The sequence below is a fragment of the Aspergillus steynii genome (genome assembly GCF_002849105.1).
Source record: "Aspergillus steynii IBT 23096 chromosome Unknown P170scaffold_4, whole genome shotgun sequence".
Lineage (NCBI taxonomy): Eukaryota > Fungi > Ascomycota > Eurotiomycetes > Eurotiales > Aspergillaceae > Aspergillus > Aspergillus steynii.
This window is the reverse complement of record NW_020194401.1, coordinates 3,265,982-3,278,712: the sequence shown is the minus strand read 5'-3', so window position 1 is coordinate 3,278,712 and position 12,731 is coordinate 3,265,982. Positions and strand designations below refer to the sequence as shown.

The 12,731-nt window shown below is 53.7% G+C and overlaps 5 protein-coding genes across 5 annotated transcripts; 3 read left to right on the top strand and 2 right to left on the bottom strand.

Moving 5' to 3' along the window:
• Positions 1-416: 416 nt before the first annotated feature.
• On the bottom strand, positions 417-1,438 carry P170DRAFT_475934 (dihydrodipicolinate synthase family protein; the record flags this gene model as incomplete). The annotated part of the gene is made up of 2 exons (XM_024853302.1): positions 417-926; positions 986-1,438. 2 exons carry the CDS (start codon positions 1,436-1,438, stop codon positions 417-419), a joined length of 963 nt encoding a protein of 320 aa, XP_024704942.1.
• Positions 1,439-1,794: 356 nt separating this feature from the next.
• Positions 1,795-3,886, top strand: P170DRAFT_475933 (uncharacterized protein; the record flags this gene model as incomplete). The annotated part of the gene is made up of 3 exons (XM_024853301.1): positions 1,795-1,989; positions 2,039-2,071; positions 2,234-3,886. 3 exons carry the CDS (start codon positions 1,795-1,797, stop codon positions 3,884-3,886), a joined length of 1,881 nt encoding a protein of 626 aa, XP_024704941.1.
• Positions 3,887-3,978: 92 nt separating this feature from the next.
• On the bottom strand, positions 3,979-4,788 carry P170DRAFT_358384 (DUF218 domain protein; the record flags this gene model as incomplete). Its single annotated transcript, XM_024844288.1, has 1 exon — positions 3,979-4,788. The coding sequence occupies one exon, from the start codon at positions 4,786-4,788 to the stop codon at positions 3,979-3,981; it is 810 nt and encodes a 269-aa protein (XP_024704940.1).
• A 1,145-nt stretch (positions 4,789-5,933) lies between these two features.
• P170DRAFT_447272 (TDT family transporter) lies at positions 5,934-7,367 on the top strand (the record flags this gene model as incomplete). Its single annotated transcript, XM_024850863.1, has 5 exons — positions 5,934-6,022; positions 6,074-6,442; positions 6,490-6,786; positions 6,847-7,132; positions 7,233-7,367. The coding sequence occupies 5 exons, from the start codon at positions 5,934-5,936 to the stop codon at positions 7,365-7,367; spliced, it is 1,176 nt and encodes a 391-aa protein (XP_024704939.1).
• A 1,482-nt stretch (positions 7,368-8,849) lies between these two features.
• Positions 8,850-11,840, top strand: P170DRAFT_190412 (uncharacterized protein). The gene is made up of 2 exons (XM_024842702.1): positions 8,850-9,757; positions 9,839-11,840. Exons 1-2 carry the CDS (start codon positions 8,930-8,932, stop codon positions 11,594-11,596), a joined length of 2,586 nt encoding a protein of 861 aa, XP_024704938.1. The 5' UTR covers positions 8,850-8,929; the 3' UTR covers positions 11,597-11,840.
• The last annotated feature ends 891 nt before the right edge of the window (positions 11,841-12,731 follow it).

The window sequence follows — 12,731 nt, the reverse complement described above, 5'->3', positions numbered from 1 at the left end:
GGGAACTTCGTTTTTCTTTTGCCCCCTCGGTTACAATGACAATAAACCCACTCTTGATGTCGAATGGCATTGGCAGCCCGGATTCAAACACGATGGTATGGTCTATGATAATGCTAAGACACAATCTTCACGCGGGTTGGATCAACACGTAGATTGTGATGGGCTTCCTGTCTTAGTAACAGCTGAGCTGTTGTAATCTAGCGGCATTACTCCCCCGAAAGACTCGGTTTCTGGTCATGTTGAGAAAGACAGGCTCTACTTTTGTGCGCGTGCTATTTGGTGGGAGGATTAAGATTTATACAACGACTGTTGATATGACCAGATCCATAGAAGCAAACCCATTATCCAAGAACTAGACCACATAATATCAAGCACTCTACCAACTTGAACACTCAAAATTATACATCCTCTCCTACTCAAACTCTAGACCTCTCAACCCCCTCCAAAAACCCCATCACCTCAACCACCCACTTCCTCACCACCTCCCCAACCGCCCGATACGGCCTCCGCGGCCAGAACGCCCTCTCCTGAATCCCAACCGCATCACCCACAAAATACGCCGCCGCGTACTTCGTCGGTGCAATCCCCTCTTTACACGCCTTCTCGGCCTCCGCCACAACGCCCTGCAGCTGACGCGCCTCTTGCACCTCCCCCTTCTTCCATAGATCATACAGATGCGCCACTGTCCGCGGAAACACGTTCGCGATGCCGGTCACGCAGCCGCTGCCCCCACCGCTGAGGCACGGGATCAGCCAGTCCGAGGACCCGGCGTAGACGGCGAATTGGTCGTGGGTGTATTTGTTCGTCAGGCGGGTGACCTTGCCGGCGTTGCCGCAGGTGAGTTTCACGCCGACGATGTTGGGGTGTTCGGCGAGGGAGGAGAGGAGGTCGGAGTTTAGGTCGATGTTGTTGGTGACGGCTGGGAACTGGGGTTGTTAGGTTTGGCTTTGGGTTTGTGGGTTTGTTTGTGTTTGAAGGGACGTACGCTGTAGATTACGATGGGTAGAGGAGTCGCGTCTGCGACTGCGCGGTAGAAGTCTAGGATGATGTCTCGGGATACGGCTTTGGGCCAGTAGTTCGGGGGCAGGAGCAGGCCGTAGTCCGCCCCTGCGTCCCAGGCTGACTGCGCGAGGCGGATTGACTCGTTGGTCGACTGGCCGCTGATTCCCGCCATGATGGGGAGGTCTGGCCGTCCTAGATCGACGGCTGCTTTTCGTGCGGTCTGGACTAAGTCCTTTCGTTCGTCGGCGGACAAAAGGGCTGCTTCGGCGGTGGTCCCGGCCAGCACTAGTCCGTCGATGCCACTGCTGATCAGGTAGCTGAAGAATTTCGACGATGCCTCCAGGTCGATATCTTGGCGGTCAGTCGAGGTATATAACGAGATCACTGGGCAGTAGATCCCGGGAGGGGGGCTCTTTTGCTTCGGGGGGACGGTCATGGTGATGTCGTTTGTAGTTCGGTTCTCCGTTCAAGCGCGTACACTCACTTATGAATGATAATTCCTTCGTATCTTCGTTCCAATGACCATGCAGCACTCGGCAATTGACCGATCTCCACCGGTCGAGATGCGGGGAAGCTGCCCGTAGCCCTAAATAGCTTGGTTGATGGACAACGCGATGGCCCCATTGGATCCTTGACGGCAATGGCGAATCCCTGACTGTCGATCAGAGACGGCCGGCCAAGAGGATTGTCCCCTCTTTTCTTTATTTAATCCGACGCGGGAAGCTCGCCGATGTCCCTCCGTCTGTCTTCTTGCATTGCGCTATACAGACCCGCACTGAAGATATTGCTGCCATGACCAAACGAAAGCGGTCTTGCCCCGACGACATCAGACCGGACATCTTGCCGCCAGAACAGTCTCTCGGTGGAGATGCGAGGGATGCACGATCTCATGCTGCTGCCGGTCACGAAGAGGCTTCGGCAATGGTCGATGTCTTGCCCGGAATTACGCGCAAGATCACGGCCTGCACGGCGTGTCGAAAGCAAAAGGTGCGTCAAGATGGTTGGCTCTGCTGCGCCCTGATTGACAAATTGTCAGATCAAATGTGACATGACTCATGGGCCTCCGTGTGTTCGTTGCCGTCGTCGATCTCTCTCTTGCGTCTTGAATAAGAGCCTGCAGTCCTTAGTCGAAGAGGTCAAGTCAGTTTAATATCCGACGTCTGTGAGAGTAGAACTGACAGTTATTCCTGGATGACTTCGAAATACGGAGTTTCTCCAGGCTGATGTTCAGAATCTTCATGCCACCCTCAATGCCGTCTGTCAACATATCAATCTGCCATTGCCAAAGCCTTTAGTTTCATTGGACACCAACGTGGACCACGCTGAATATGCAGCCAGCGACCACGAGCGAGATCATCTGAATCTCTCAGGCTGTGAAATCTCTCCCCCTGCTACGCCATCGGCCGTCCATGCCCCTATCGACACATTCCTCGACATCGCCAAATTAGGAAGCCCGGGCTCGTCTAGTCATAGCCTGCAAAGCGCTCGCACGAAGCAGACCATTGCCGATGATTTCGTCAGCAGGAGAGTTCTCACTGTGACCGTGGCCGAAAGCCTCGTAAACCAGTACCTCACGCGACTCGATCCGTATCTGTACGGCATCTGCAGTGAATATCGCAGTCTGCAGCAATTACAGACCAAATCTCCCCCTCTCCTGGCAGCCATTTGCACCGTTGCCGCGCTTCATGATCCCCAAGGCCAGTCGCTCTATGACGCCTGCAATCGGGAATTCCGCCGTTTGGTCTCTCGGTCCCTGTTTGAGAAGCATGATCCAGAGTACGTGCGTGCTCTCTGCATCAGCTCCTTCTGGCTGTCCGACGCATCGCGGATTCTCTCCAGCGACGCCGTCCGTCGAGCGGCTGATATGCGGCTTCATCGCAGCTTTGAAAATGTGTCTACTGCCAGTAACGGGTCACTCCCCGGTCATAGTCCTGCGATCATGGTACAGAGAGACCGCGTGCGATTGTGGTACCTGATCTTCATATCTGATCACCACTTGTCTGTGCTGCATAATCGCGACCCGCTGCTGCGCAGCGACAAGGACATCGCCATGCATTGGGAAACCTTCCTCAACCATGATCAAGCCACCGACTCCGACGTGCGTTTGGTCTCGCAGGTGGCCCTTTTGTTGATCATGGGGCAGATCAGGGATCTCCTCGGCTCCGAGCAGGAGGCCCAAGTGCCGCAAGCCCTTGCGAATCAAATCATGCACTACTCCCGACAGCTGGACAAATGGTTCACCAAGTTCTCGGTGCTCTTCAAACCCGATCCGCACATCGGCGAGTTCCCACGCCGTGGACTCCAGCTGCACTACCAGTTCGGAAAGCTCTACCTCGGCCATCAAGTATTCAAGGGCCTCGACGGGCAGCCGATCCCCGCGTCCTTTGTGGTCGCCGCCTGCATGGCCCACGATGCCGCCGTGGCAATCTTCGAGATGCTCCTGCAGGAGGAGCAGCAGTTGCAGCAGAACTTGGTCGGCATGCCGCATTACTTCCACATCATGATCGCCTTTGCTGGCCATTTCCTTCTCGAGGTCACCAAGACCTACGCGCTGCAGCTTTCGATCCTCCCGGACCGCATCTTCTCGCTGATTCGCCGCGTGCTGGCCTTGTTCCAGACCACGCCCGGTCTGGCGCAGCATCCCATCTCCCGCATGACTCCGGGTTTGCATCGCAAACTGTCCGATTGCATTGCCAGTCTGTATCCGCTCCAGAACAGTTCGCAGGACCCCTCGGTCTCTCTGGATTATGACCCTCGAGTAGTTGGAATGCCGCAGCAGCCGTTCAGTTTCCAAGCCGAGTCGTTGGTCACCGCCGTAGACGACTTTCTTCTGACGGACTTTGGCGAGGGGAGTTTCTCAGAAATGATGCCGACCCGGGTATAAGTAGGCAATCCTGTCGAAAGGGCAGCCAGTCCCTAGATATTTATGTAGTTGCGGACGTAGGAATAGTATATACAGTCGGTCTTTCATCGCCGTTATCTCCTTGCCATATCCAACCCCTTCACCCTCTCCCACGCCGCCTCCACCTCCTCCGGTATATCCACATGCGCAATAAACCCCTTCCCCTTCGGCCCATATCCCTCCGCATCATCCCTCAGCCGAGGAATCTCACCCACTATCAGCCCCAAGAACCTCGGCAGACTCCACAACCGATCCGCCGGAATCCCAGGGACATTATACACCAACTCCCCTGCCTGCAGAGCCACTCTGGGGACAAAGACCGGCCAACTCGCGAACCTCGGAGACTCTGTCCCCGTCGAAGCAAAGACCTTCTCAAACGACGCGACCGTCCTGCGTGCCATGGTGGGATCCTGCACCACAAGCACAGACCCAACCTCGACGCCACTCCGACGCAGCAACTCCTTCGTGAAGATCGCATTCGCACCACAATTCGTCGACCCGTCTTCGACCAGAACCCGACACCCGGCGCTCTGGATCCGCTCGGCATCAAAGCACCGCGTGAAGAGGCAATGCAGCACGCGGGCCTCTGGCAATCCTTGGATATCGGCCGCCAGATGGACGAAGCGCGGGTGACGCGCGACGGCATCGTACAGGAACGGCGTCGAGTGGCCGATCCCGCCGCACAGGACGAGCGTCTTCGTCAGCGTCGGGCATTGTTCGAGGTGCGTGAAGACCGTCTCCGCGGCGTCGAGAATCGCGGATACGCAGATCACGATGCAGTCGGCTGCTGGCGGGGTGGGTGTCGTTGTGGGGATCTGGATCTGTTCGTGCGCGAGGAACGAGGATAGACGGTTTACGTCCTCTGGGGAGATGGTGGTGGTCATGTTGGGGACGGTCAATTGAGTGAGGCCTGGGTTGAGTGTTGTGGTTCTCGTTGTGATGCATCGAAAGGCGGGGGACATCACGTGGTTCATCTTCGGCATAATTCTTCCCATGCAGCTATTTTTCTTTCACTGTCATTTTTTCTAATCGGACTCGACGTCCGTAGATACAGTTGTTTTGTGGAATCTTGTTTATTCGGTAGTCGTTTGATGTCCTGGTGGTTTGCGATGAGTGTCATCGAGATTCAATAAACTAAATTATAGTTTAATTGCAAGAAATAATAAAAGCAAAATGACCTTGCTTAAAATAGCGAACAAAACAAAGAGTGATTAACGCCTCTCCATCCACATAGAACTTTTTTAGGTCTTCCTGATGCAGACATACTTCGGCGTCCTGAATAAATACTTTCTGAAGGCCCCACTTCAATCGCCGAATGCCGACATATTTTTCTTTGGTTCATCGATTTCTCCCTGCATTTTCCAATCTGCCCCATGGCTCCCCTCTCTTCGCTGTAACCCTATGATGTAATCCGTAGAAATGTATCTGCGTCTAGCATTATGTCCAATGCATCGAGTTACTCTAAGTAGGTGAGTAAAGATTGAGTTACGCTAAAACCCAAAGCATTTCCCAATAGGTGATGTATTTAGGAAACTACATGTGGAATCAAGACATGGAAACAAGACATGCCAGTTCTTTGTTCGCACATCCGGCAAGATTGAGTTGGCTTTGACCAGAATCAAATCTCAGAATCTCATTTGAATCAGCTTCAATCGCCGATATCCTCCTGAACCAGCTAGTTGTCTCAATATTAGAACAATTGGAGCTGACAGGATCCGAATCCGCTCATCTCGGCCGAGTTGAGTCGGCGACCTCAACCAACGCCCGGTGACTCACGGATGGCAAGAAATAAAAATTATAATATAGATCTGCCTGTGAAAAGACGGTTCTTAATGTGGTCTCGGGATAATGCTATAGAGGGAACGTGATCAGTTTGCGAAACTGCCAACCTCCATCGTCCGAAAAAGGAAGCAGGCGCCAACTTCAAGCTTCTAGAAAAACCACTACGCCAACGTCGCACAGCTTACTCCATATCTTTCTCTTGCAATCTTGAATAATCAGGAACAGCAGTAACCGACGATCGCTCGCCATGTTTCACCCGGACCAACCATCCGATGCACCTGCGCCCAGCAAGCATGACGTGGGTTGGAGACGAGTCGTTCGCCATTTCACGCCCTCGTAGGTTACACTGGAACGGCAGAGCCTTCCACGGCTAACGATGTATACCAGGTGGTTCTCCGTCACAATGGGGACGGGAATCGTGTCGATCCTGCTCAACACGCTCCCCTACAATGGCGCCTGGCTGCAGTATATCTCCATCGTGTTGTTCGTTCTCAACGTCGTCCTCTTCGCCATTGGCACCGTCATCTCCCTCCTGCGGTATACGCTGTACCCGGAGATCTTCATGCTCATGATCACCCATCCCGTGCAGTCCATGTTCCTGGGAACGATTCCGATGGGCTTCGCCACCATCATCAACATGTTCTGCTACGTCTGCGTTCCCGCCTGGGGAGAATGGGCTCGGAACTTTGCCTGGGGGCTGTGGATATTCGACGCCGTTTTGTCCGTTGTGATTGCCCTCTCTTTACCTTTTCTTCTGTAGGTTTCCCCGGTTGAAAACACACGAGACCATCTAACGCTCGCAGCATGGCTCATGGCAGCGACATGCAACTGTCCTCCATGACCGCCGTCTGGCTGCTCCCCATCGTCACCTGCATCGTGGCCGGGTCGTCCGGCGGCATCGTGGCGGGCGTGCTGCCGAATCCGCAACACGCGCTCTGGACCATCGTCTGTTCGTACATGCTCTGGGGCATCGGGGTGCCGTTGGCGATGATGGTATTGGTGATCTATCTGCAGCGACTGACGCTGCACAAGATCCCTCCCAAGGGGGTGATCGTGAGCGTCTTCCTGCCGCTCGGCCCACTGGGACAAGGAGGATACGGGTACGTAGTCTTCCATCTATCCTCGACCACCGACCGTACTCACACGAACCACGACGACAGGGCACTTAAACTCGGAGAAGTCGCACACAAGATCTTCCCGCAAACCGGGACCCTGGAAGCCTCGTCCGGGGAGACGTTGCATAGCGTCGGGTTCCTGGTCGCGCTGATCATTTGGTCGTTCGGCCTGGTGTGGCTGTTTTTCGCGCTCGCCTCGATTGCTCGATGCAAGAGTTTCCCCTTCAACATCGGCTGGTGGGGGTTCACCTTCCCTCTGGGGGTGTTTGCGGTCTGTACCTGTGAGATGGGAGCGGCGCTGCCGTCGAGTTTCTTTCGGATCTTGGGCACGGTACGTCATCTTCCCTCTAAAGCGAGTGTTCGAGAGACATAAATCATCAAGAATATGTGGCGTCATCTTGTGATCGGCTCTTGTCTAACGTCCGTGGCAGGTTCTTTCGCTGTGTGTGCTCGTTCTGTGGGTCGTAGTGGGATTATTCACGTTAAAAGGAGTCTGGTCCGGTCGCTTGTTTTTCGCTCCGTGTCTGCCGCTGGACAGAGAGGAGGGCGAGCGCTGTAAGGCGTGAAGACTGGGGAAATTGACTTTGTACCATATATTAATTCGGATTTTCTTTTTTGATTTTGTATTTTTATTTTATTTATTTTAATTTCTGGGTCGTTGTTCGGGGTGTAAGTAATAAACATCGACGGGCGGGAGTTTGTGTGTAGCATCATCCAGGTAGAGGTGCAATTGAATGCGACGACGATAATATTGAGTTCTGGGGGTTACATGAGGAATCGGCGCTGGTATTTGACAGGAGGGTTTGCTTTCTTTATCCTGTATTTTACTTTATTTTATTTTTCTCCCCCGATTTCATTTGGATTGAATTTAATTTAATTTATTTTTATTTTATTGTGGTATGGAGGAACAAGCATCCACACCACCAGCTCTCTCGTCGCAGCATCACCGACCGTCGAACGGACTCACGAGGGAACCTTAACGATTATGGCCGATGGAGTCGAGGGGTGGAGGGAACCAGGTCGATAAGATGGGGTTGCTTGGTTGATTTATTTTATTCGATTTATTTTAATTATGGATTCTGGAAATTCTTTTATTTTAATTATTATTATTATTATTTATTTTATTTTATTTTCGAATATTCATTTTTCTTTTTATTTTTCTTTTTCTTTTTTTTTATTATTATTTTTTATTATTTTTATTATCCCCCCGGCATGGGGTAGATGGTTCATCGGTAGTAGCATCGTAAATCATAGAATCCCTTCATAGATCGACCAACACTCCCTCGACTTCTCTGGACATGAAGATGAAGCAGCGACCGTCAGGCATCGCCGTCCTCGTCGCCTCTTGCCGCGACTCGTATTTGTGCCTGACGGCCTCAACGCGGCGAGTGGCAACCTGGCCTTCCGTCACGTGAGGGGTCGCCTCCGCCGGGGACAAAAAAAAAAAAAGAATTCCCCAAATTCCAAAAAATCAAAAATCAAAAAAGGGTAAAAAAAAAAAGTTGCCCATCGAAAAGATCGCAAACCGTCATCCTCTTGGCCAGTCCGGGTCTCGTTCTCATCGAAAGACCCTCTGGAGATTCGGTTTCCAGGGAGTTTCGGTGTCTCTCGAGGGGTTTCCCTCTTCTGTCTGCCTCTTGAATCCGGACACCTTGCATTGATTCCCTTTTTTATTTTATTATTTTGGGGGTCTCGACGAACTGCGCCGCGGGTGTGAGTCGCCCCCCGTAGTTGGTGCGCGCCTCAGGCCAATCCGACGCCTTTTCTCTTCTTCTCCGCCGAACAGATACGCGCGCTGAACTGCGCGTTGGTCGTTCTTCGCTTGGGGCTTGAGTCGCCGTCAATTGATCCAGGGGTTGTCTCTGCTGGTCGACGCTGTCTTCTTCCCCGGATTCTATTTTCGATCCCCTCCACAGCTCTCTCCTGCCCGACTGAGAGGCAAACACCGACTGGCCGCCGCTGCCGGTGAACGGGAACCGTGTTTGTGGACGCGGTCACATGTCTGGCACCTGACATCCTTTTTTTTTTTTTTTTTTTTTTTTTTCCATCCTGTCAATATACAAGTGGATCTTATACATACTATTTACTCCGTACACTCCACCACCACTGACTACGCCTGTCGTTCAAGATGATGGGATATGGGGGGCATCCTTTTGCCCAGCAGCGGCAATCGCAACAGTCTTCTCATCCGCAGCATCAACAGCACCAGCTGCAATCGCCGTCCATGGGCGCTGCTCATCCCCACCATGGCAGCGGTATCGCCAACAACAGTTCCCTGCTGCGCGGTCAATCGCAGACGACGGACCTGACGGCTGCTAATTCTCCCGACATTCGCAAGCTGACGCCCTCGTCGGCCCCGTTAGTCGGTCTACCGCCGGGTGGCAATTTCAGTCCCTTCCCGAGTCATTATCAGCCGCAAGGCTCGGCGGACCTGCTGCAGCGGAATACCGAAACTGTCGGCCAGCTGAAGGATCCCTATCTATCGCTGCAAAGCCTGCAGAGGAACATGAACCCCATGGCCGCCAATTTCCGCCCGCACCCCGCTGCCATGGGCGCCCAGGCGGGTTTGTCGCCACACGCGCATGCCATGACCATCTCGTCGCCGCAGCAGTCTCTGGAGCGCATGCAACAACAGCACCTGCAGCACCGCCAGTCGACGCATTCGCATCCGTCGGCCTCCACCTCGGCGGGCGCGTCGCCCATGATGGCCGCTAGTCAGCCTCAGCAGCAGCAACCGCAGCAGCAGTACCACCAACAGCAGCCGCAGTATCAGCAGGCGCAATCGCATCATCAATACCAGCATGCCCAATACCAGCAGGCGCAGCAATCTCCCTACCAACAGGCACAGGCCCACGCGTCTCCGTATCAGCAGGCGCAGCAGTCCCCGTACCAGCAAGTGCAGCAAACCTATCAGCAGCAGCAGCAAGCGCATGCACAGGCTCAGCAGCAGCAGCAGGCCCAGCAGCAGCAGCAACAACAGGCTCAACAGCAACAGCAGCAGGCCCAGCAGCAGCAACAGGCTCAGCAGCAGCAACAGGCCCAGCAACAGCAACAAGCTCAGCAAGCACAGCAGCAGCAAGCCCAACAAGCTCAGCAAGCACAACAATCGCAGGCGCAGCAGCATTCGTTCCAGCAACAACAGCATCCCCGCTATCAGCAGCAGCAAGCGCAACGGTCCCCGTACCAATCGCAGCCTCAGCAGCCGCAACAGCCGGCGCATCAACAGCATCAGTTCCAGCAGCACACGTTCCAAGCGCGGCAATATCAACAACCACAGACGCAATTCCACCAGCAGTCACATCAGCCGCCACACTCGATATTGGCTCAGCAACAGCCCCATCGGCCGCAGTCGTCCACGCCGTCAACGGTGGGCCCAATCGACCTCATATCGGCCGACAACAACAATGACACCACCGCTGCGACGTCAAACCCCAATATCGCTGCCCCTGCTCCTGCCGGTCCGGCGGCTCCTGCGGCCAAGAAGCGACCGAAACAGCCTGTCAAACCCACCGCATCGCCCGCGGCGAATCCCATCCAGATCAACGGGCAAGTGCATCAACAACCTATGTACCTCCCCGAGGGCCAGCCGGTCGAACAACAGCAACAACCCGCCGGGGCACCCGGCGAGAATTCTTCTGCGACGGGGACTCCCAGCAAGAAGCGTGGGCGACCACGCAAATCCGGGGTTCCTGGCGAAGAGAACACCAAGCCGGCCAAACCCCGGAAGCCGAAGCAATCCGCCGCCGCCAACGCTGCCAACGCTGCCAACAACGCCGTGCCCGGCCTCCCCGAATCTGCAGTGCCCACCTTGCCAGGGTCGATGCCCCCCGGCGCTCCTGGCGCCCTTGCTGGAGCGCCCGGTGGTGATCCTCATGCACCAGGCTCTGCCACCTCGTCTGCACCCAAGCCTCCGCCACCCATGATCACCAACCCCGACGGCAGCGTGGTCCCGATGAAGCGACGCCGCGGACGACCTCGCAAGTCCGAGATGGATCCCAACGCTCCTCCCAAGCCGAAGGCTCCGCGGAAGCCGTCATCCAAGCCGACCGGGACGGGGCGACCTCGTGGTCGTCCTCGCAAGGCGGATATCGCTGCTCGTGCCGCTCATGCTGAAGCCGAGGCGCAGGCAAAGGCTCAGGGTCTGCCGCCGCCTCCACCGCTGCAGTTGCCGCCACACCAGCCGAAAAAGCCAAAGACACAACAGCAACAGCCGCAACAGCAACAGCCCGCTCAGCCGCAACAACCTCAGCAGCAGCAGCAGCAGCAGCAGACACCCCAGCCTCAGCCTCAAGCTCAACCCCAGGCACCGACTCCCGTGCAGCCTCAGCCTCAGGCACACCCGCCCAGCGCGGTGTCTCACGGCCAAGTGCATCACCACAACCAACTGGCCCACGCCCACAACCAGCTGCCGCAGAGCCAACTCTCCCAGTCCCACCTCCAGCACCAAATGCCGCAGACCCAGATGCAGGCGGCGGCGGCGGCGCGCGTCCAGCCTCAAGCCCAGCCCCAGATGCACATGCAGCACCCTCACGCCCACCACGCCCACGGCCACCTCCAACAACCCCAACCCCATCAGATCCCCATGCCGCCGCAATCCCAGCCCCAGATGCAGGTCCATCCTCAACCTCCGCGCCACGCCCAACCGCCTCTTCACCACCCCCAGGCGCACGCGCACGCCCTGCCCCATCCCCACGGCGTCGACCCGCTGGGCCTGAACCCGGGCCAGAAGCGCGGCCCGTCCTCGGTCGACGACGACCCGCGGAAACGGGCGTACATGATGCCTCAGCATATGTAGTTGCGTTGCATTTTCACTTGCATGTTGCATTTGCATTTTCGACTCTTCCTCTGCCTTGTCGATGTCCATGTCCCCTCTTCTGTTCTCACCCATCATCCATTTTCCTTTCCTACATGTCTTCATCCTTCCGGCTCTACTATCGATATCTCTTTCGTTTGCAAATGACCTAATCTGTCCGAGGACTTTTTGTTCCCTTAATCTGTTCATCTTAAGTTGAAGGTACATGTTACGACCTGTCTTGTCTTGTCTTTACCTTGTTTATTCGTTGATCGTCGGTATTTTGTCCTGTCATCTTGTCTTGTCCTGTCCTGTCTTGTCCAGTATGCTATGCTATGTTATTTATGGTATGGTATGGTATGGTATGGTTTGATTGATTTGATTTGATTTGTTTCATCTGATTGATTGATCGATCGATTGATTGTTTCCACTGAACTGAATGATACGAAACTTAGTTATAGCTAGCCAACATCGGGGTTTTCTTTTTTTTTTCATTTTGTTTTTGTTTTTGTTTGTTTTCGAGTGTATGTATCGATCGAGTGTTTAGCCTGTTTATTTAATTGATTTACTTTACCTTCTTTTATTCTATTTTATGGTAACTATTTAGCGGTGGTTTTGTAATCTTTTTAGTCTTAGGTTTAGGTTTAGGTTTAGTTTTAGTGGTAGTGGTAACTATATTATCTTTTTTTTCAATATCTAGTATACCGTCCTTATTCGATGTGTGTCGTGTTTAGGGTTCTATTGTCCTTATCTTTTCTTTTAATTCTTGATTTTTTGTTGTCAGGGGGTGATATTAGAGTATCATAGTCTATATATTACTTCATCATCCGATTCATTCATTCATTTAGTAACCAGTCTGCACTCAGACATGATAGACGAGATCTACCACGATATAGTCTTCTCGGTTTTTTGTATATGTTTATCAGAAGAAGTAAGCTTGATTGCATTCATCTACATAATGCATAGATCAACACCCATATATTAAAACTCTTCCTCCTCAGTCCACTATTGTAACAACACCAATACACATTAAATAGAAGTGCTGAGATGAGATGAGATGGGGTTCTTGGACCCTCTCAATCTGGTAGGGAATGACAGAATCACAAACAAGCAACAAGAGGCAAGAGACAGAAACAAG